A 24,373-nucleotide genomic window follows, 5' to 3' on the forward strand; every position below is an offset into this window, starting at 1 on the left:
TTTACTCAAATCTGCTTTATTCCTCCATTATTCCAAACACACGTTTGTGTGTTGTGGAGACTGTTGGCTAAAAATATCAATTTCTGATCCATGTTTTTTTTCTTAATTCTATAAAAACATATATGACACAGCCTGATTCTATATGGTTTCACATACCAAAATGTAAATTCAACAGTTACTGCTGTATATGCCCATATATCAGAGTTTTGCATGGGACTGTCCTGTCTGTAATACTGTATGATGAGGCTCTTTAAATCCAGACCAAGGGCAGTTTTGGTGGGGAGGATTCGTGAAGCTGATTCTATTACTTCCACGGACACTCCCAGTGTGGGTGGACTGATGCCGCCCCCCTGCCAGCTCAGGCTCGGCTCGCCTGGGAGGGGACCACACGAGACGAATTAGCGCAACAGTTAGTGTCACTTCATTAGTTTCAGAGCTAAAACTGTCGAGCTGAGAGGTGATGCTGGGGGTGGTAGGAATGACGGGCAGGTAAGATGTTTCACCGTTTAGCTCGGGTAGAATCAGACATAAACAACTTCAGGTAAACGGTCAGTTAGCTTTCGAGGCCAACACGCTAAAGCTAACGGTACCTTAGCTTGCCAACGTAACCATTGGGGTAAAGTTAGCTCACCGCAACCCGAGATTAGCTGCCCTACTTTTGAGATACTTGCAAAAATGTTTCTCTGAATACATATTTAGGTTCAGGGCAACAGTTTAAAGGATGATTCACAGTTGATACGTTATTGCTAGTTTACTTTCATTCGTGATATATCGTTAGTTTCCTTTCCCACACTGGCACTGTCAGGTTAGCATGCTAGTTAGTTGGGCGAATTATTATCTTTAGCCGCCCCTGAACTTTAATGCCCTTTATGAGCCTTCAGGTATACCCATGATTTATTTGAAGCCAGTTACGTAAAGACTGTAACTAAGGTATATTATACCGTTACTGGGGGAAATGATGAACTGACTTTACATTTCGTTGGAATGGATTATTTAAATTCAATTCGCAACTTCATTTTAAACATATTTATGATTTACTCGAAGCCTGAGCCAGAATTGGCCTTAGCTGGACTACTGACAGAAAGTTGTAAGTTGTGGCATAATATTTAACTGCAAATTGATAAGATACTATCCGAGTCTAGTCATCAGTGACTTTATTAGTAATTATTTGAGTGTATATTAGAGCTGCAACTACTGTTTATTTTCCTGATTGATCTGCTGATTATTTTCCTGAAAAATCAATTTGTCTGTAAAATGTCAAAAGGTGCTTGCTATAATTCCCCAAAGCCCAAGATTCATATATATTCAGTCTGCTTATTTTATCCACCAAATGGTCCAAAATACAAAAATACTAAGTTTACAATAAAGTATTATAAAGAGAATTGAATATCATAAGAAATGACAATTAATTTACTATCAATCAAGAGAGAATGGCTTTTGAAGTTGCTGTAGCTTGTGTGTGTCTATATGTGTATGTGTGAAGAAAAGGCTTCACATTGTCTCTCAGCTGGGTTTCAGTACCTCTATTTCTTTACCAAATTAGGTGATGACTGTTTGATGCGTAAGTGTTACTGAGTTTCCCAACTGATTCACATATTATTTCCATTCTCTCTGCTGACAGCTGCTGAAATAAACACAGCAGTTAGTGTAGGAGTTATGTGAGAAATGATAAACATTTGTCCAGCCTTACATCCCAGTTATTTGTCAGCCTTAAATGTCAGAGGGACTCTGGAGAAGTAAAATACTAACATGTATTTTCTTGTTTCACAACAGCATGGCCAATGCCCTGGCCCATGCGGCCTGTGAGCGATGCAAGAGTGGCTTTGCTCCGACTGAGAAGATTGTCAATAGTAATGGGGAGCTGTACCATGAGCAGTGTTTTGTGTGTGCCCAGTGCTTCCAGCAGTTTCCAGAGGGACTCTTCTATGAGGTAGTGTACTGAAATGTACTAGTCACCAATATTTCACAAGTCATCACAATGATGAGTCATAGTTTGTGTGTTGCTTGTGGGGTGTCTCTGATACTTTTTATATAGAGAATGTTTTGAATGATTCTCTTCAGTGAATGTATCCCACCCTTCTCCTCACAGTTTGAAGGAAGAAAATATTGTGAACATGACTTCCAGATGCTCTTTGCTCCTTGCTGTCACCAGTGTGGTGAGTGTTACAGGGTCTCATTCTTTTAGGGCCTGTCTAGATCTAGTATTTGTGTGGTTATGTGGAGAAAGACTGGTGACCACTTTGCCCAAGGTAAAAAAAAAAAAGTTTTGGTCACCAAATACTGAAAAATCATATACATTTCACAGAGACAGGCTTTTTTTCAGAGATTACAAAATTGGTTAACTTACAACTTGACTGCAGCAATGGAAGTAAAGTAAATCTTGAAAGTTAATGCAAACAATTCCCACAGGAGTCCCAACCTTTGTTCATTACTTACAAACCCTTTGTCTGTACAAAGGCAGTGTTGTTTCTACACCCTCTGATGTATAAGGACAATACTGTACTGCAGGAAGTAATACTGTATATTGCGTGTGGTGAGAAAAAGGCAAGTAACAAAGGAAGACAGACTGGTTGGTCAGGAGTTCATCCTACGGCAAGACAAAGACCCAAAACATTAGAAGAAAAGACCTAGATGATGGCTTCACATGACACAGGCTCAGGACTTAAGCCCAGTAGAGCTGGTTTGGGATGAACTGGATAGAAAGTGAAAGCATAGCAAACTACATGTACAACACATTTGTGGGAACTTCTGGAACATTGTTTGAGACAAATGTTCATTTCCATTGAAAGTGCTTCAAATCATTGTTTGTGATTGGACTCTGCTTCGCTGTGCTCCTGCTTACATCTGATTTTGTTTTTGGGGACTGAAGCTAGACAGAAAAAACATGACATTTGCACTTAGCCATACGGCTAGAGAAGGGACTTGTTCTGGCTTTTTGGGATCTTGTAGGGATAAATTTGAAACCATTCCCTCAATGTTTGCCTTTGGCAAATCACTTGTCTGTAAGAAGTGTGCCATGACATAAGCACAGTAATATAGTGGTTCCTGAACATTTTCTGTTGGGCCTTCCTCTGCGCATAAATACACACCTGGATCATTGTCTGCTCTATGTTTGTTTGAAAGAGCTTTTCACAAAACTCTCCATATTTTGCAAGTGGTGTATATCAAAGCATTCACTGTTTACAGCACCTCCCCATTTGTAAACCCTGTTTGGGAACCACTTCACTACAGTACATATGTGGATGTAAGCATCCCTGACCTCCATATGTTGTTTGAGAGATCAGATCAAAGTCTTTTACACTTGTATTTAGGACTTCCCACTTGTGTTTAGATCACCCATAATGCATTTTAGTGTCACGTAAGATTAATTTAAACACTACTTGACTGTGTCTGGGGAGACATAGACATGCTCTGATTAAATTATATGGACAATTAAAATGCATTCAAAATTCAAGTGTCACTTTGAGAACACTATAGAAAGCCCTGTTGTGTATTTTACTAACACTAGGACTCCATAATGGGGAAATTAGTATGAACTACTGTGCTATATCAGAGAAAAGCTTTCAGTCCCAACAAATATTGAAAAAATCAAACCTAGACTTGCCTCAAGCTGACCTCTCACTTATGGTTTCCCTCAGGGGAGTTCATTATCGGTCGTGTCATTAAGGCCATGAACAACAGTTGGCACCCTGACTGCTTCTGCTGTGACATTTGCCAGGCTGTGCTTGCAGACGTGGGATTTGTCAAAAATGCTGGCAGGCAAGTATCCCATCCTATTACAGTCTTAATATAACACTGTGACAGCCTGTAAAGCAGGTGGTTACACACACATCAAGCTGGTGACTTACTCACAGCTTTCTAACAAATATTGGAATTATGAGCAGCTGCGGCTAAATTTTGTTGTCTCCTATTTACCTCAGACACCTTTGTCGCCCGTGCCATAACCGCGAGAAAGCTCGTGGCCTGGGCAAGTATATCTGCCAGAAGTGCCATGCCATCATTGAAGAGCATCCACTGATCTTCAAGAATGATCCTTATCATCCAGACCACTTCAACTGCAACAATTGTGGGTCAGTATTACCCCTCCACGCTACTATTTAGTACAGAAAACAGCACCCTCTTAGCTTCAGACTATATTTCAGCTCCACATGAAAAATTATCTATAACAGTGAACTCAAAGCTTGTGTTCCTCTCTTCTTCTTCCAATGTTTCTTCGTCCACAGGAAGGAACTGACAGCAGATGCCAGGGAACTGAAGGGAGAGCTTTTCTGTTTGCCGTGCCACGACAAGATGGGTGTACCAATCTGTGGTGCCTGCCGGAGACCCATCGAGGGGCGTGTTGTCAATGCCATGGGCAAGCAGTGGCATGTGGAGGTTTGTGAACAAAACTCGAGACTATTTATCAATACACTAGAGAAAACGTTCCCATTTTTACAGGTGTGTTAAAAACATCAAAGTTTCTTGTTTTGAGGCCTTGAGATTGGTCCTCCTAAAGAAAGCCTTTAGGACTTTACATGTTTACATGACCATGCGTACTGTGTTCATGATTTGATAATGGTTTGGAAAGAAGTGAGAATAGCCATTTATTTTTTTTGCAGTTGTCAGAAAGTAAACAAAACTGAAGCGTAACTCATCTAGACATCATCTTTCCATTCAGCTGCCAACTTGACATGTCCAAGAGTTGCACAAAATGGCCCATTAAACATAAAAACTAATGAAATAACTAAGAATAAGTACCAGTATACTAAGTACCAAATTCATGTAGTATTAGTCCATACAAGACTTAAACAAGTATAACAAGTGTGTCTGTTGAAATTCTTCTGCTCAATGTAAGTTGGACTACAGTGAGTATGCTCCTGATGCGTTAATAATAGTGAACAAATGTCATGCTGACCAGCTCTTTGTAGATATTATATGTAATGCTGCCCTTGCACAAAAGTAGAATAAAAAGCTATAATAAATTTCACATTTAGTTACCATTATTTATGCACAGGGAAATTAAATTCATTAAATAAACCACTTAACAACCAAAACACTGTAAATCAGATTAATTCTCCTGAGGCAGAGATAAGATAGGATATACTTTTACTGATCCCCCGCAGCGGAAATTCAATTTGACACAGCAGCACAAAGGGATGTAGTTACACTAAATAAAGAAATTTCAAAGAATACCTATCCATCAGGAATAAGCAAATAATGAACTAAAATAAGAAAAAATATGAATAATAGATACAATAAAATAAGTGTGTGTGTGTGTGTGTGTGTGTGTGTGTGTGTGTGTTTGTACATGTTTGCATAGTAGATCAAGTTGTGTGTTCATCTGTCTGGAGGCTGCTTAATTTATAGTGTTCAAAAAGTTGTGTGTTGTGTATAGAAGCTAGTTTAATGCTAAAGACAGTCATTAGCTGGAATTAATTTTGTACCCAACTACTTCATGAACTTTATCTGGCATGCACTAGAAACATAGTGGTTTCTCCATAGCCGTGTGGGCTCAATGTGAGCAAATATGACACAAAAGGATCACTAAAGTAATATTTCTCCACAGGTTAAGTCCATAAGTTTATAAACCTGTCTAGGTAAGTAAACATTAATGCAAAGTGCAACATTTGCTTTTATTTACAGCATTTTGTGTGTGCCAAGTGTGAGAAACCTTTCCTCGGTCATCGCCATTATGAGAGAAAGGGGTTGGCTTACTGTGAGACTCATTATAACCAGGTAAGAAAAAAACAATAATGGCTTTCAGGGACATGACAGACTTCATAATGTTAATAAACTCTCAAAGCAGATGACACGGCACTACTAACCACTTATCACTTCACCAAAAATAAATTAATTTGTGTTTGCTGTATTAACACTTAATCTCCTTGTTTCTCTGTTACTAAGCTCTTTGGCGATGTGTGCTATCACTGCAACCGCGTGATTGAAGGCGATGGTGAGTATCAATATTATAAAGCTCACATTCAGTACAGTGTTTTTAGTAATTTACACAAAATGTTGCTTTAAAATACAACAGCTGAATGTGTATAATTATCCTTTTTTTTCTGCCCCCCCCCCCAGTTGTGTCTGCTCTCAATAAGGCCTGGTGTGTCAATTGTTTCTCTTGCTCCACCTGCAACACAAAACTCACTCTCAAGTAAGTGATAGTGCTCATTAACAGTGTCTTTTGATAATTAATTGTGTGTAATATTACCAGCTGATTGTTGTCGTCCTCTCAGTTTTCTGTAATACTCTGCATTTCTGTATTTCACTCTCCTCCTACAACTCTTCCCTCTTTGGCTCTTTTCCTTCCCCCCCTTTTTCCTCCAATTTCTCTTCTTACATGCTTCACTTGCTGCGTCTGTGGTAACTCAGAGATAAGTTTGTTGAAATTGACCTGAGGCCAGTGTGCAAGCACTGCTATGAGCACATGCCTGAGGAGCTGAAACGCCGCCTGGCTCGACGTGAGCGTGATGCCAAAGAACGCAAGAAAAAACCTGCTGTGTGTCTGTAGAGTTATTATTCTTAACAACTCACCACTCCATCTGTTGGTTGGTGCTATCTCTGCCTTCCTCTTTTTCTGTGGTGTTCCTTGTTTACTATTTTGACAAAATTGCATGATATCATTATTTTGCATTTATTTTTTTTAAAGTAAAACCAAGACCCTGGAGTTGTTTGTGTTAATGGTAATTGTACAAAACCTCTGAAATATACATGTATATTAAACGTGAGTTTGGCTCAGTTGATGTTCGTGAAGATTAAGCTTCCACCAAGACTTTTTTGTTTGTTTGAATGAGATAAGTAATTGCTACTTTCCAGTAAAGGGCAAAGCTGCAGGATGATTTCAATGGTTTCCATGATAAGTCGAGATGAGAGGATGGTGTGTTACCTCCCAAAAAATATGGCCCTAATGCTAATATAATTTAAAGTGAGGAGATGATGACTTGAAATAAATTTTAACCTGCAGTGATAATAATATTTAGATTAAAAAATATGCAGATTGTGCAGGTGGGAGGGAAATCTGGAAAGGTTAATGTAAGCAGGAGACAAGTCATTTGGTTACATATTTAGTATTTACGTGGTCTTTCTTTCCCTCTCTGCAGGAACAAGTTTGTTGAGTTTGACATGAAGCCTGTCTGTAAAAAGTGTTACGAGAAGTTTCCCCTGGAGCTCAAGAAAAGGCTCAAGAAGCTGGCTGAGTCTTTGGGACGCAAGTGAGCTGCTTCAGGCCAAACAACCTGCAAGTACTGTATTCCTGCTATGTCTGCGATGGTAAAATATCCAGGAAAACTGCTGCTTTATGATAAGAGCCTGGCATTATACCAGTACATCAACATTACAAATCAGGGATCCATTTAAAAAATATAAATATACCACTGTGGTCTTGTCATAAATGTGCCTGTTAGCAGATATCTTTTTCTGTCTTGCTGTTTTTTTAATACATAATAATATTTCTTCTTTTTTTTTTTTTTTTTTTTAATACATTCCTAAATTGTCCAAATTTGTTATTCTCTCCTAGCCAAGAAATGTGATGTCTGAATTTATTATGACTTAACTATGAGCATAATTTTTGACTGCTGTGTCTAAAACCCTCTTCAATTTGAAAAGATTGTCTTGGATTTACACTTTTACCTTAAATATATGAACTATGTGTCTTAAAATGTAACATACATATAGTTATAATACAATTATGCCTTAGTCTAGCTATCTTAATTAGACAAAAATATCTACTGAAAGAAGAATGTTACTAGACTTTTCACCTTTTGAGCTTTCATACCTCAGTGTGAGTAATTACAAAGCAACCACAGAATACTGTAATGATGTCTCTTGCTAAGAGATGTTAAATGTGTGGTAGAAGTTACAATGTAATGTTTGGAACTGTTCGCTTCTGGTGTTTCTTGTCACTCTTCTATCAGCCTGGTACGACAGATGAATATTCCAGAGGTGGATATATTCAGACTTTCAGTATATACTGTATGCTTTCAGCGTGTATGGAAGTGTAATGTTATTGCTTGCACTGTAAATGTTTGGGGTTTGTCCCTCTGATATTTTAAGCCAAATTAACAGAGGGAAACAGTTCAAAGAAGTCTAGATGAAATGAACCTTCTGCTGATTATTTAACATCAGAACACTTTGATGTTAAAATATCATTAATGAGTCAGCACATTGCCTGGGCTGGTTGTAGACAGGCAAACGTATTTAGAAAAAATGGGAAGTGACATTCAACAGAAAATTTTATTTGCTTGGATGAGCATTTTTATTATGGAACGCTTTTGCATACATTTCATTTGTCAGAGTTTACATTTTCTTGATTTGCATGAAATGGCGAATTACATTTTACTGCAGCACATACACAGTATTTAATTTTCTGCTGAATAATCAATAAAGTTTTCCTAAACACATCACAGTGTATTTCAGTTGACGCAATACGAAATATACCTTTAATGTCTGCCCAGGCTCTGAAATAGATATTAGCCTACTATGTCTCTGTAACATAGTCATGTTCACATCTTTAACTTTTCAATTAATATTCTCTGACTTGGACTTCATGAAAAAGTTTAGGTTTTTGAAACTTGTAGCATGCATTCATGAGCATAAGCTCATCACTCACCTTACAAACACTCCACAATAAAGTTACAGTAAAAGTTACATACAACATTAAAAACATGCAAAGAGTCAAACCAAGAAAAAAACATGTCTTAAACCTACAATCATATTGCTGTTTTGTGCATGAGTGAGACTCACAGTGAACTATAATGTGCAGTAAATCATTAATGGAACACCCATTAGTTTGGATAAATATCTTCATTTGCATGTCACAGTTGGGTAGCAAAGGTAGACTGAATGAATGAAAACAGCCTCTGGAGCGTCTCGTTTTCCAAGAAAAAGGCAGTGTAATATGTACCATAACATTTTAATAAAAACTGAAATGGGTTGTTAAGGCAATGGTAAAACAATGGTTGCTTTGTATGCTGATGTGTTTCACAGCTTTTTATCTTCCTCATCCTTTTCTGTTAGCCACATTTACTTTGACAGAGAAATCAAACTGTTGTTTCGTAATAAGCCCTTTTCACAGCAGACACTTTGACTTGTTGAAGTAGGAAAAGCACAAGGTCTATTAATAGCATAAACAATAGCTCTGTGCTGTTCAATTGTCCCCGTAAGCCATGGCAGTGTGACAGTGACTGAACATGAACAATACCAGGACCCTGTAGCTGAAGCCACTAAACAGAATTCATCCATCATTAATTTTACGATTTACACTGACCACCACATGTCAAAATGTCCTCAGTGAAAAAAGCCTATACGGGGAAAATGTGATGCATGAAAACTAATGTGCAATGATCCAATTAAGTTTGAATCATAAATGACTGGATATGTAGGTGACACTTGAGTTATCATATAGTTGAATATTTAAATTTCTTAGTGTTTTGCTAACATTTTAATAAACTGCTGTACTCATACTTCATAATCACTAAACTGATGCATTCCTAATTACGCTATAAAGCATGAAGTATGTGTCTATGTGATTACTCCACACTTAAACTCCTTCAGGCCATGAATGTTAACTTTTATATAACTAGAGTTGTATTGAAATTAGCTGTAAACCAGTTCAATGACAAATGCTGAGACCAGTGCATTTGGAAAGTTGAAATGTACCTGACTTTTCTATTGCAACAGTATAGTTTGTTGGTCAGTTTCCATCAGCTACGCAGAACCACTTCATCATGTCCAAAACTTGAGATGAAAGTTTTCGTTATGAATTCAATACGATATAGATTACTGAACCAGAATAACTGAATGTTTGTTGGGAAAATTAATGCAGAGTGTGATAAACCACACTATCCAGTTCAGTTAGACAACTCATTACAAATAAAATCTGAATGCAATTCTTTGTGGCATCAAGGCTCAGTGGCTCATCACGCCCTTGTACAGCACAGTGATCAGCAGATGAGAACGCAGGGAGTGATGAGTTGAAATCCCTCAAAGGGATTTAAGAGAGGTCTATGTTTGAGTGGAGGAGGGAGCACAGAAAATGCATGTAGACATTTGAGCAGTAGTTCAGCAGTGACTGTGAGACACTGGCATTAGCAGGTTGAGAAGCTGAGCACAGTGGTACTCTGTGCACGGCATGAGTCAGCATTTTCGGGATGCTGGAGTTATCTGGCTGAACCATCTCGCAGACACCACCTTCTTAATGAGAAGAAAAAATAATCTATTCACACTGAACTGGTTTACAGATAAGTTGATGACAAAGTGTAATAAGTAATGTTTAAAATGTAAACAAAATTAAGTGTGGAGCAATCACATTAGCTAAAGGACATGTTTGTCATTTTGGGAAACACTTTATTTGCTTTCTTGCTGAGAGTGACAATTAAAAGATACCTCTCTCATGTCTGTGTGCTTGAAATATATGAAGCCACGAAGCAATTAGCTTAGTTTAGCAGCAACTATAGGAGCATGGGCAAACAGCTAGTCTGGCTCTGTTCAAAGTTAGAAAACACTGAACTTCTAAAGCTGACTAATTAACAAGCTGTGTATCTCGCTTGGTTAATCTATACATCAGAGCCAGACTAGCTGTTTTCCCTGCTCCCAGTCTTTATTATAAACAAAAATTCATATTTAGCATAGAGACGTGAGAGTGGTAATGATCATCTAACTCTTGGCAAGAAACAGATTTATTCATAACACTGAAACATTGAGCATAAAATTTTCATCATCATGCATTTTCTTGTGTGTTATTTTTGTGCACAGGCTCTGTTTTGTTACTGTAAATATTGTTGTTTAATGTTGCATTGCATTGTATAATTTTAGGGATATGAGGCATACTGGAAGCAGACTGGATCCTACATGGAACTATCAACCAGATTGGGATTAGACAAGTGATGATCGAAAGCATGTGCTTTAAATCTCAAAAGCTGACTCTGAGGATGATGAGGCTCCGTCGACACGTTCTTGTATTGTGGTCGGCGATGTGATGGTAAACCCAGGAAGTGCAGTCTGAAAGTTGCCCATTCACCAAAGGTCATACCAAGGAGGTCTTTCAGGTCCTCTGCACTACCAAAGAGCAGTGCCAAACCATTGAGGTCATTGCTTCTCACCTTATCGATATACTTACTGGGGTATTCCATTCTCTCCAACTAGGAAAAAGATTAAATCCAATTATTATAAATACAGAGGAGAATGATTTACTTCCTAGAACTCACCGATACGACTGAATTGATCTAAAAATCCTTTCTTGTTGCATTTGCAGTTGGAGTCCAAACATATTTGATTTGAACTGAGAGGTGACTAAACACATTACTTAGAATAAATAAATACTGCTTTGTAACAAAGCCTATATTAAAGTTATACTTCACAATATGACATTAAACCCTGTTTTTGATGCTATTTATTTTCAGCAAAAGCCATTCAGTGTATTAACATTCAGCATTTTCCTGTCTATATAGTAATGTTGATAGTGCCGGAGTCACAGGAAATTCATTGTATTTGTAACTAAGTTTAGCACTAGCACAGACTGAAAAAATATATATATGTACAAAAGGAGACATGGTCGTTCTCTGCATTTTTTTTTTTGACAGTGAATGAGTTAAATTTTGCAGGGAGAAATGGAACAAGAAGGAGCAGCCACAGTGATGTGTTAGATGGAGGTGTGCAGCCTGTCGCCTGCAGCTCTTCAATTTCTAAGCGAGGTAACCAACTCCTTTCACTGTACCCTACTGTTGTGTAGAAAAGTGCTCCACCATGTGAAAATCTGACTGTGGTTGCTCATGGCTTGATAGATAGGTTAATTATTGACTTAATTATTATAATTATTGAGTTCTTCATTAAAACATGACTGTCTGGCTGCACTGTGAACAGCTACAGCAGTTGTCCTTCTGTTGATTTAAGTATTCTGCTTTGCTGTAGTATTACACTGCACTTGCTGTTACAACCAGTAACCAGCTGTTTTACCAAATCAACCAGGACTGAAATCTGATTATGACTTGTAAAGTGTCTTACCTCTTTGCATACATCCTCTGTATTCATTTTGATGATAGTTGTGATAGGTAGAGGAGCCAGGTCCCTCATCCAACCAGAGTCTTTCAGCCTGGATGTCCCTCTGATCTGAGCCAGCTCCTTCCTAATCGTATGATCCAGGTTTACCGTTGCCACTTCAAACGTCTTTAAGTCGCTTATGGTGAATTGGAAATCTACTGTCAGGAATCTTTCGAACATCTCAGGATCTCCGTCCTGCTCGAGGAGGTCCTCAATCTGTGCACTCATCACATACAGTTCTGCCCTGGACTCACTGAAGACTTTCCACAAGGTCTTTGAATCATCAGTGTTGGTCACATTTTCATGATCAATATCTGCTCTCTGCTGAGCGTCTTCTGCACACTGGATGATCCAGCTAAGTCGGCAGGGCCACTGATTGGCTAAGACCACCCATGCTGCAATGTATTCTGGTTGACGAGGCTCTTTCCCCAAAGCCTTCATCATTATCACAGTCACTCGAATGGAGTTGATCACCCTCCTCATAGACATGGCATCATCTAACATGTACTTGTTTATATTTCTTTCATTGTTGGTCAGGCTGCTCTCCACCAGCTGCTCTACTTCGCTGTCTTTTACATCCAGTGCTACTGTAGTGTTATTGATCAGTTGCTGTGACTCTTCCAGTGCAATTAGTACTTCTGTTACATCTGAGGAAGATGTCTTCGTGAGGCCCCAAGCTCTATTTCTATCTTTTGAATTTCTTGTGAGGCTGTAAAAAAACTTGCACTTTGAATTGTCGCACAGTGGTGGGACTGTGAAGGCCAGAGTCACAATGCGGTTCAACATTGCATAAGCTCTGTCCTCTTTGCTGAAGCAGCCGTCTGCAAAGTTCACTTTCTCTACAATAACTTCTGGATTTACTGCCAAAATGGAAATAAACGGACTCTCCTCGTCTGAAAGCAGAATGTTGATGGCATCCAGAACTGCAACAATTTTCTTGGGGGTGCACCGGTCCAGGTTGGTGATCTTCAGCACCACTCGAATCCTTCTTCTCTCAAATATTTCCATAAACTGGATGAAGCGAGACAGGAACCACATTTCCATCCTCACCTCATTCATTAAGCCCAGTTGGTTGCTGATCTTCCCATTGTCCAACCCCTTCTTAAGGTTCATTTCCTGGCTGAAGATGAGGTTCTTAACCATCTGATAGGTAAACCTCAATGCGCTCGCTGCAGGGACTCCTAACACAGCAATGACCACGCCCTCCACCACACCCACCTGGCCTTTTGTGTTATTCACCTCTTCGTCTGGTTCCACCTCGGGTTTGGGAAGGCCAAATGTCAATACCAACACCAGGATGATAGGTGGTACCACGAGAATGAACAGGATGAGAAACCACAGAGGGCAGCAGCAAATCTTCTTGGATCTCCAGTGGTTAGTACTATTCTCCATTACCTGAACATTTTTATAAAAACGAAACAAAACACAGACCAAACAGGAATCAGGTTAGACATTACTGCCATGTGTCAGTCGTGGAGATTGGCAATGCTGGTTGGTTGGTCCACCACTTTGGTCCAGACTGAATTATCTTGACAATTTATAGATAGATGAAATTTTGCAAAGACATTCATGCTGCCCAGACAATAAATCCTAATGACCTTGGTGATCCACTGCCTTTTCATCTACTGCCATCAGCAGGTCAAAATTTTACTTTTTCTAATACACGTCTTCTTTATCTAAAGTTATGAGGTATCTGCCACTGAGACTTAAGCCGCCAATCCGGATGGGAATCAACAAGCCATGTGTGTGAAACACAACAGTGATGTGCCTTTGCAGAAACACAACAGACCTTCTTGCCATCAGTTTCCAATGGGAACAGTTTTCAACCAAATAATGTAACGTTGTCATTGTGAGCAAGTTAGCATGCATTTAGCTGCGGCTGTAGATTCTTTGATAACTGAAAGAAAAAAGATATTCACAACCTTCTTCTTGATTTCGTCCTCTTCATCGTGTTGAGCCACACGGTAAAGTACGAGCTGTAATTTCCCAAAGTTCATCTGCATGGCCTGAAACAGTCGTATGGCTAGCCCGGCCCAAAGCATGTCACTGCCTGCAAAATGCCAGGCACTGAAATGCACATAAATGAACCTGACGTCACGGTGCTGCTGGTTCTCCTCAGTCAAAATGGGCCTGTAGAAGAGCAGTCGGCCAATGAGCGCTAGAAAGCCTGTAAATGAAGGCTTGACTGAGCGGGGCCTGCCTTTGTGTTCCGTCTCAATCCTCACAGCCTCCCTGTTCATGTACACTGAGGAGATACAAACATTTGCAAAATATTTGCATGTAAGGATGAACAATATAAATCAAGGTAGAGAGATATCAAGACATGCAAAACAACATGTTGGTTAGTTGGCTAGGACTTAAAGAGGATTAAAAAACTGAGAAGTTTTTAGGCTGCTATGTGGAATATTTTTGCAAAAAGTTGGTGAATTTAACTCATTTGGCTCTCACCAACTGATACAATGCCCTGAAGCATGGCACTAAACCCAAAATCTGTTCCAGGAAAAAAAATATCAGCCTGACGTTTCTGCAGGGATGCATAGTCCTGTACAATAAAAAATCATTATGCATCAAGCCTGGCCCGACATCTGGAATACTGTCTGCCAAGGTTTAAAAAAAATAATAATCATGATAACCTTGGACTGCTAGACCTTCAGGGTGACACAAAGAAACAACCTTAAATGTGTTTTTTCTCTTGGAGGCCTTTGCCAGAGCTGCACATGTTCCATTCACACTGTTCAGGGCCATATATATATACATAGTGTTGGGGAGTAACTGGTTACATGTAACAAGATCACATAAATAAATTACAAAATAAATGTAATTGTTATTTCATTTGTTACTAATATTACTAATAAAAACATTTGGTGATTACAAAGGGGGTACATCGGAACATATCCATTTGGGTATAAAGTTTTTACCTAGAATATAACATTCATTCTGCTGCTTTGTACCTTTTTGTCATGCAGGAACGTCTTCTTTTGGCATATTTGCAGACACATTGGTCTGACAGGTGATAGGTGTGAGATCTAATAACACTCCCCCTTATTTGATTCAGCATTGTGTTTTCATTAAATATTAACTTGGAGAGGTCATTAGGTTGTAAAATTTCTACAGGGCACTAACAGACTAAATGAATGGTACTGAAAAGTTGTTAATAAGTGATCAAATGTATAAAGTAACACTCCTTTGATGAAGTCATTGAAATGGTTGCTTTTTTACCAAGTTAATTAGTAAGCTGTAACTTATTGTATTTCAAAAGTAATGCTTGCAACACTGTATATAAAATAAGAGTAGTTCAAATCCTATTATATGGCTGCACTATGTATGGTCAATGTGTGAAATTGAGTATGTAGTTGAAAACTGTTTGTTGAAAGCCTGTTACACATTGTGCATTGCAAGAATTTAAACATTATCTTTATTTACAATGTTGTAAGCACACTCAATTAAAGGTCGCGATATACTAGCTGTGCTATTTAAAAAGTGAAATACTGATATCGTGTTAAGAATGCACACATGATAATATCGTGATGGCAGATATTATGCCTTGTGGATCTTTTGTTTATCAGTTAATGTGGTTGCCTTTGCACTACCCATTAAGTGTAATTGTTATTTTTATACACTTTTGCACCGCTATGGTTACAGACGCTTCCTCCACCTCCTGCACTCATACTTGAGTCTAATTAATTTGCTAAAAAGGACAAAACACACAGTAAACAAAGTTAAAGTGGAATTTGACTGATAGAATTATTATTATTATTATAGAAATTACCTGAAGATATTGCGATAATATTGTTGGCATGAATTGTCTTGGCCACGATAATTGTATAGTGAGAAAATCTGATATCGTGACACACCTAAAATATTGTGGCAGGGCTTTAAGTTGATTAAAGTATGAGCCATCTGGCAGATAAAATGACCACATGCTGGGATGTGGATGGTCAGACTAACTGTTTACATACCTTCCATTTTTTCGAGGATCATATTAATTCGATTCTGACATGAAGAGTAGAGTCCTACAGTTGCAGGTGATGAAACTTTAGGCAGGGTCTTGGACAGAGCGTATGCATAAATATCATCTGAAAGCAGATTGGAAAGAAAAACAAACAGCATGATTAACTCAATTTACATATCCTTTCCACATTCACATTCACATACATTTATTCAATGCTCCGATCCAGAGAATCCTCTGTTAGTGAAATCCTAGATCAAAACCCTCACAAATAATCTACAGTTGAAAAATTATTTTACACAAATGTTCAAAGGTGTGTCAAAATTAGTGCACATTAAAACAGGATCTCAAGTAGAGATGCTCCCAGCTTTAATTACCAACACTGTTCTTGATTAACGGCAAATGTGTTTTTCTTACTTTGGCTGGATAATAAGAAAATGGCTGAAGGAAAGCGCAACGACAGCAAAGGCACTTGACAGGTGTTCCTTAAAGCATTAATAAGGTGAGCATTCGCACTAGTCTCGGGGAAATGTTAACAACATGGATTTCACACACGAGTATTTAAATTTTCACACAAATTAAAAGTCAGGCTCTTAAAGTAGCCTCTTCTGTATTCTGAATATACATTGTTCAGTATTTAATATTCTGTGCAGCAGCCCGTCACAATTCATTCAGTCAGTTTCTGCTTGCTTTGCCTTAACTGTAACTCATGTCATTTCACATTCTGCCACTCCCTCCTGCCCTGCAGTAACCCCAGGCCTTCCCGCCTTTCCCTGTCAGCTGATTCCACACACCCACCTGTGCACCTGTTTCCCATTCCCTCATTAGTCCCACAGTATATATGTATACCAGCTCACTTCCACCTGTTCTCCGCCAGGTTGTCTGGCCTCCCAGCTCTATCGTTCCATCCTTTTTCCTGCCTGCCAGTTTTTGACCCCCTGCTTGTTTTTTGACTTTGCTTTTACGCCTGCCCCTTTTGTCCTATTCGCCCAGCATTGTTGCCTGGCTGCTGCTGAACTCTGCTCACTTGCTGACTTTACCCCATGCCATTCCCCACTTACCTGACCTTTCCTTCAACTCTGTGAATAAAGGTGAACTGTTTGAACTTTTGCACAGTGTCTCTGAGACGTACAACATATGTTATATTAAACTTACCTTGAATATGATATCAACTTTGGGTTTATGTACTAGAATAATTTAGCTGGATGAAGACTCACTGGTCCTGTCCTCACACATCAGTGTAACCATCTGCATCAACACTATTTGGTTTTATAACAGCAATTTAATGTGCTCTCATACTAAATTTCATACAGCCCGTAGGAGCCACTGAAAATTGAAATGCACAACTGCTCCACAGGCATGGATGTGACTCCAATCAGAGCGTCAGGTCAGAGAGGAGATGTTAGTGGACTTTGTTCCAGGAAGGTAAAGTACACAGGCAAGATGTGTGAAAAGCAATGGGGATGTGAATTAACCGGTCTGGTAAAACTATGAGCACCAAATGCAGTGGGATTAAACCAGTAATAAACAAAATCCAGTTAGAACGGACATGAATACTTCTAAGGAGACTGAAATCTTTTCAAATCTTAATACTAACTATAAAGGTTCAAGGCCAACATGCAGATACTATAAAAACAAACACAAAACACAAACATAGCCTCTACGGTGTGCAGAATGTTAATGATTAATGAGAGCTAATTAAAAAAGAAGTCCTTCAGTAGGAGTCTAAAATAAAGAAACTGCTGCTGCTGCTGCTGAAATCACAGCATTCACTGGAAGAAATAAGGTTTTAAATGGAATAAGATATCAGTGTTGCGGTCATTGATAGAAATGAATACAGAGATGATGATGATGCTACTACTACTGCTACTACTACTACTACTACTACGATTACTACTACTAATAATAATAGAAAATAAAATATTCAGTGTTTAACAGTTAATGTACTGTATTCAATTAAAATATTCCAGAGGGTCACCATTTCAGCCAAATAGAGCAAAGAAACAGAGACTGAAGCCAATTAGTTCATAAAAATATTCACAGAGGCTGTCTGTGAGAGTTTCATTAACAATGTGAAAGTGAAAGTGAAATTACAGCCCTTCTGAGGAGGAGTTGGGGAGAAAGCCGAGCGATATACGTGTCATTACCTGCAGACAACTTACCTTTTGTTGGATTATTCATGATGACTGTGTGGTGGGACGTTCAGCTTTCACAGAAAACACCTTTAGACCTGTGACGAATAAGAAACAGCCGAGATCTCAGTGCAGGCAGTGCAGTGGAGAGGGGTGTGTGAGGCTGTCTGTCTTGGTGTGTGTGTGTGTGTGTGTGTGTGTGTGTGTGTGTGTGTGCTTTTTGTTTAGCTAGAGGTCCCTCCTCACTTTCACACCTCTATGTGAGGAAGGAGGAATCATAATCATCAAATGAGACATTGCAGCGCCGTGTCTACCTCTGTTTTTTTTATCCAGTCTATGGTGAGAATAGATATCCTACAAGTTGGAAAAATACTTGAGAAACAGAATAAAAGAAAAACTCTGGATACACAATTATGCATGCTGCTCTGGTTTTCAGAGCAATGTCATTGTGCACGCAGACAAAAAAATGAAGGAAAATGACTGAAAGCTTGAAGGCAGAGTGACATGAAAAGTAGTTTTTGTGTAATAGTAACAGTTTGAATTGTCTTAAATTAAAACTAGTTTTTTCTTGCAGTTTCAGTGTAAAATCATTCACAGCCTTCATAAAATCCAGAGCTATGACCAGGGCTCACAGGTAATCCTGCGCCCCGAAGCAGGTTTTCTTCTTGATGAAGAATTTTTCACTCATTAGTTTTATGATTTGTGCAGTTAAAGCTGGATATTAATGAATATTACTAAGGCTCTGTGTCAGACATGTGTTTGGAGTTTCACTTTGGGAATTGGTGACAGCTGATAGAGGAGCTGATTGATGGCTCATAATTGCTCATAATTTTCCAGAGAAAACAATTAAACAGGCGTAAAGATCATGTGTGGCTGATCAATAACACTGATTATATTCTGTATTGACACAGTTTGTCAGGAGTGAAGCTCTGCCTGTTGACACTGCAGTCATTTCTAATGAGTTTTTTTTTTTTGCATTAATGTAGCACATCTGGCAAATATCCAGTGTCTGGTGTATTTTGATTATAATAATATGAATATAATAAGCGTACCAGTCCCCTTAACCTCTGCAGCACCAGCAAGCAGCATGCTAACATCAGTGTTTTCTATGCTTAACATTTCAGGGGCTTAGGACAAGGCGCGTCTGTGCTTTTAAGGTTAAGCTGTGGTGTGAGTTAATGTTTTCGGACACTCACAGGTCATTTCTCTCCACCTTTGGAGCTAACTTTTATAGCAAACGTTTTAGTATTATCACTGCTACTAGCTGTTTCTCTATCAAAGGTGGCGTGAGGTTACAAAAGGGTATACTAAACAGGAATTTCATGGGTTTCCAGCAAGCTGCTTTATTTCTAAACAGTGAAAACATATTTTCTACCTCAATTCTGCACACGCACCCACAGTTGTTTGTAAATGGGAACTGCACAAAAATGATACAAAAATCTGCCACAGAGAGCCAAATAAATCCGACCTATACTTGACCCACATGCTTGTTTTCTTCTGGCCCAGTATACACCTGGTTTTATAGCCCAAATCTGGCCCATATACTCATGGCTTACATACATCTGGACAACAGCCGGACTGTGGAAGTATATGGGCCACACTCAGGCCTTAGCTGATTCAAATCAATGTGTTCAGTGCAGTTCAAAGAAGGATTAGTAGATCGTTGTTGCTGTGCAATGGCAAATGAGGAATGAATAACATTACTGTTCATAATGCTGTGATGCTAAGACTGTCTGTCTTTAGTTCAGTCTTGGACTGTAAATTAAGTCTTTTACTTTTTCCAGTTCAAAAGCCACACAACAAACTTATAAACAGAATAGTAGCTCAGTAATTATATATACATGTGCAACAGAGTTTGTGCGCGGTCACATGACAATGATGTGCAGCTCCCTCTGTTTCTGTTCGTCCCCTCAAAGGTTGGCTATAATGTCCCCATTTGCCGTTGGTCAACAGTGTAAATTCATGTGTTAAAGCTGAACTCTAACTTAACCTGAAAGTGAAAATCTAGCGTGTTTTGGCTGCAATAAATTCAAATAAATCTGAAATTTTTGCTGCTTATAAAAGTTGATATGAGCCCTGATCACATCATGCTTTGTTATGTTTTTTTAGTAACCTTTTAACCAGGGAGTAACTCTAAATCACATCTGAGCAACATCGGTGCTTTCAGGCGCTAGTGAGGGAGGCTCCAACACAAAAAACCTAGTGATTCGGAGAGCGACTGTCGATTAAGTGCACCCAGTTTAACTTGAGGATCTGGTGTTAAAGATTTGTTTGTTCATGTACTGAACAGCTCTACGGCTCAATGGAGAGCACCACGTGTGGGATGAAAGTCCTTGAGAGCGCTGACATGGCAAAAGCAGAAATTCACAACCCACAGTGATTGACAGGCTTTTAAGTGACTTGTTTTAAGATGAAATCCTGACATCAATGTGCACAGAAATGTCAACAGTTTTGCTGTATCAATGATTACTTTGCATTACCCAGTCCCTTTATCCCTGTCCCTTTACACCAGAACTCCTGCTTTGTGTTCCTGCACATGTCTGATAGATTCATAAAGAGTCTGACAGACAGTTTCAGACAGACTTTTGATAGAGTTTATGTTTAACTTTGATGCCACAACCACTGATGAATGTGCGTAAAACAATACTAAACTACATCCGGGAAACGTGTGTAATTATGCTCTAAGCTCCCATAAAATAATGACTGATAGGTTGTTTCTGTGGAGATGCGTTACTGGTGAAACAAGCTTACCTGGTTGTGTAGCAAACGTCACTCCTGATCTTTATTCTGACTCATCTCCAATCGATAATTTTAAGGTATCCAGAAAACAGACAGGACAGTGAAGCAGCAGCTAAGGTGTGGTGAACCTTTTCCCACCAAGACGTCAGAGCCGTAAAACTTTACAGCTGAGATAAGAGAGAAAAGGGCCACCTGAAAACACAGGTCATGTCTGCATAGGGAGGATTCTTTCCAGGAAGTGAGGTCATGTACGAAATGAAATTATTTCTGAGAGACGGAGCTGTACATTTCTTCCATTCTCCTTTTCCAATCCGTTACTCCAACACTCCTGCTCCCAATCTTCTCCCTATTCACAGAATCTGAGTGAGGTACAGTTCCTGAAAGCATTACAAGGTAGAAACATCCCTATTCTTGCAATAGCTCCTGGCAATAACTGTCCAACTTTTTCAGTCCATGGAAAAATGGAACAAATGAGTGATTTCAGCCTTGGGTCTGCATGATTCATGGACTGAATTCCTAGTTTGGAGACCCCTCAGGTTGAGAATGGCTGGATTGCTGTGCTTGGCCTGTACTGACATGCAGAGCAGTAAAGATGCCAAAGCAGCAGCACCAAAGCCTTTTTCTTTTGCTCGGAGGAGGATTTGTTATGACATAACTGGTTAGTCAAGCTTTGAAAAACAAGCTAGAAGCCTAATTTTCTTTGGCATATTTACTTTATTTATTTATTTATTTATTTATTGCATTCGCTTAGCTTTACCAGCTGGTGTCGCAGTGTACCTCACATCACACGAGTCTTTAACAAACTTCACTTTGTGAAGTAAATCATGTCAAAATGGCTCTTTTTTCTTTTTTTTTTTCCAATTTTGCATTTAAAGCACGCACACAACCCATTTTTCATTGACATTATGGCTGAAAAGAAAAGATTATGCATGACGCTTGTCTTTTGTGTGTGATGTGACACGAATGATGTCCTTAACTCTGCTGCATGCAGGCACACCCGCAACACAAGCATGCGTGGTGATTGTCAGAACTTGTCTTTGTAATTACAGCTGAACATTAGGTGTCAGGTCTGTATACAAGCTCACACACAAGCATCTGAGAGCAGAATTCTCAATTTTTAGGTGAGCTGCTGAAATGAAGTTTAATTAGTGCACTTCTGATTAAGATTTAAAGTGCTTGGCCTGAGGGTGACTAATTCTGTCTTTACTCTGAGTACCTGATTGTTCAACTACTTTAATTAACTTGATTGTCAGAGAGAGAGAGAGAGAGAGAGAGCGAGGGGTGTGTGTGTGTCTGAGAGAGAGAGATGTTCTCAGTTATTGCTTGGCCAGAGGTTCTTTTTGCAAATCAATACTGAATGAATTGGATTGTATCTTCCCTTCTATGAACCCTCATCTCCGCACCTCGCCCTTTCACCACATGAACCTTGCAATTAAGGTTAATGAATTCACCTTCATGATTAATCCAAGATAGATATCAGACACAGATAAATTATTTTTCAGGATCGGGGGCAGACTTGAGTGAATTTTTTGCTAGAGGCAAGGCGAAATTGTAATATGTTATGTTCAGGTAGAAGACAATTGTTTTCTGTCAGGAGCCGGTTAAAAATGTGCGCACTTAAAATCATTTCAGTGAACTGTGATGCATGAACAACTCAAGATGATGTGAGATAATTTTTTTAAGTCGCCAATAGAGGGAGCTAAAGTATTGTGCATGAAAGAAGGACAATGACATTTGATCAGCAGCCCTTCATCGCACTTCTCTGCTCTATTTGGTATGTAGGAGCAGACCCGAGAGTGAAGGAGGCATTTATTGAAAATGGGGTGCGGTCGAGGGCTTAAGATGTGCTAGAACTTCTCTAGGATGGCCTGATGATCATTTGATGTAAATCAGTAACTGTAGTGCATAGGGTTCGCTCACACACATACACACACTTAGGGAACGAGAGACACTTACACATACACACACACCCACACCAATATCTATCTGCCTTTATTCCTTATCCATTATTCCTAAGGGCAGACAAGGTTCAGTATTGACACGTAGCCTGACACCAGCTTGGCCCTCGTCCAGCTTGCCTGGCCTAATTGGCCTCAAGACCTCTTGTTGGTGTGATCTATTGATCAGTCTCACTGCAGATGCTGCTAAGTCACCGGGAGAGGACAGAGAAAAAGCCAGATATACTGAAAGTAAGCACTGCCAAATCTGGGCATGATGTCTTAAGCTTTGCTGCTCCCTCGGCAGAGCTGTGCAGCAAGCAAAGATGATGATAGGGTCTTCACCCTGAGGTGCAGGGGTCCAGATCCTTGCCACAAGCTGATTCACACACACAGATTGTCCTTTATTGTTACTGAGGGGATGATGGCACCAACAAATGAAGGTTTCTGAATGCTGTGACCCCCAAAGATCTAGAGACACCGGCTTTAACAATCCCACCAGAGACAGCGAGATGAAAACTCCTCCACTCTCTCAAGATCCACTTTTTGTTTGATACCTCTGCGGCAAATATTAGGAGAAAAAAAAGAAAGGCAGCTATGAGATTGCCACCAAAGAGCCCTTCTGGGGCAGGGGTGAGTGAAATGGTATGCATGCTGATCTTGTATCTATCAGCACAAACATCCCATACATGATTATTTTTGCCTGCACCTTCAACCTCCACATTCGCTTCCCAGATCACATCATCTCATTCTTATTTATTTCCATTTCGACTTCTCCTCGTCATCCTCTGCCTTCACAAGCAGTACAGGTGTTTCAGTGTAAATAGTGTCGATGCTCATCTGCCTTTTAATCCTCCTCCCCTCATTCCTCACAACCTTCTTTCAAATCCCAGAAAAACTCATGAGAGACACGTGTATGTTTATGGGGCCTGCCACGCAATATGTCCTTTGCCGCCTCGTAAAAGGCAATACATTCTTCTTTATGGGATGCACATATTTCCTATTCTCTATTGTGTGTGAGGGCTACATTCCCATAAGGTATTACATTCATGATGCATGACAGGGCTTACAATTCTCCATCTCCTCTGCAGCACACTGCGAGTAACCAGAGCTGTCCAAAAGTCGCGGCTGTGACAACGTGGATCATTATACATTTTTCTTTCTGTGTGGCTGCCTCTTTGTATTCCTTTCCATGCCTCCTGTCTTCATCCCGCTGCGTGAGAGTATAGCGACCAGGCGCACGCCGACTTCTTCTCTGGGTGGTGTTGTTGGAATCCACTCGTGGACCTTTTCACCAATGTGCAAACCTACACGCATGTCTGCACACATTCACGCAAACCCGCTGATCCTGCCTCCTGTTTTATTGTCAATATCAGTCGGCTCAGGGGTTGTAGGGGTTGACGGTTGTTGACAGGGGCTGGATTGTGGAGGTAAAGATGATGGCAGCTCTTGCAGAGATAGAAGAGCTGTATCTTGAGACCTCTTGGAGGGTGTTATTAGGCTGTTATGAAGTCTGCTCCCTATCAGACCTTCACTGCAGCATGGGGGGAGAATATAGCAGATGCAGTACAAGTACAAATATTGACTCTCTCCCTTCCTCC

At 39.6% G+C, this 24,373-nt stretch overlaps 2 protein-coding genes across 4 annotated transcripts; one reads left to right on the top strand and one right to left on the bottom strand.

The window, feature by feature from the left end:
• The first annotated feature begins 329 nt into the window (after positions 1-329).
• Positions 330-8,378, top strand: LOC111668302 (LIM and senescent cell antigen-like-containing domain protein 1). Of its 2 annotated transcripts, none has more exons than XM_023424327.2 (10): positions 330-489; positions 1,774-1,930; positions 2,090-2,156; positions 3,639-3,759; positions 3,921-4,070; positions 4,224-4,374; positions 5,623-5,715; positions 5,884-5,932; positions 6,058-6,133; positions 7,080-8,378. In XM_023424327.2, the coding sequence occupies exons 1-10, from the start codon at positions 461-463 to the stop codon at positions 7,192-7,194; spliced, it is 1,008 nt and encodes a 335-aa protein (XP_023280095.1). In that variant the 5' UTR covers positions 330-460; the 3' UTR covers positions 7,195-8,378. The 2 variants fall into 2 exon arrangements, with proteins under 2 accessions (XP_023280095.1, XP_087034898.1); XM_087178772.1 differs by lacking the exon at positions 7,080-8,378 and adding an exon at positions 6,352-7,073.
• nkpd1 (NTPase, KAP family P-loop domain containing 1) lies at positions 8,198-21,193 on the bottom strand. Of its 2 annotated transcripts, XM_023424328.2 has the most exons (6): positions 20,848-21,193; positions 18,127-18,194; positions 15,975-16,091; positions 13,938-14,260; positions 11,980-13,410; positions 8,198-11,117 (listed from the first exon to the last, which is right to left on the bottom strand). In XM_023424328.2, exons 2-6 carry the CDS (start codon positions 18,143-18,145, stop codon positions 10,824-10,826), a joined length of 2,184 nt encoding a protein of 727 aa, XP_023280096.1. In that variant the 5' UTR covers positions 18,146-18,194; positions 20,848-21,193; the 3' UTR covers positions 8,198-10,823. The 2 variants fall into 2 exon arrangements, with proteins under 2 accessions (XP_023280096.1, XP_087034897.1); XM_087178771.1 differs by lacking the exon at positions 20,848-21,193 and having other exon boundaries at positions 18,127-18,264.
• Between the last annotated feature and the right edge of the window lie 3,180 nt (positions 21,194-24,373).

This window comes from Seriola lalandi, unplaced genomic scaffold (genome assembly GCF_002814215.2).
Source record: "Seriola lalandi dorsalis isolate HSWRI2012SDOR001 ecotype SW California unplaced genomic scaffold, Sedor1 jcf7180002054735, whole genome shotgun sequence".
NCBI classification, from domain to species: domain Eukaryota; kingdom Metazoa; phylum Chordata; class Actinopteri; order Carangiformes; family Carangidae; genus Seriola; species Seriola lalandi.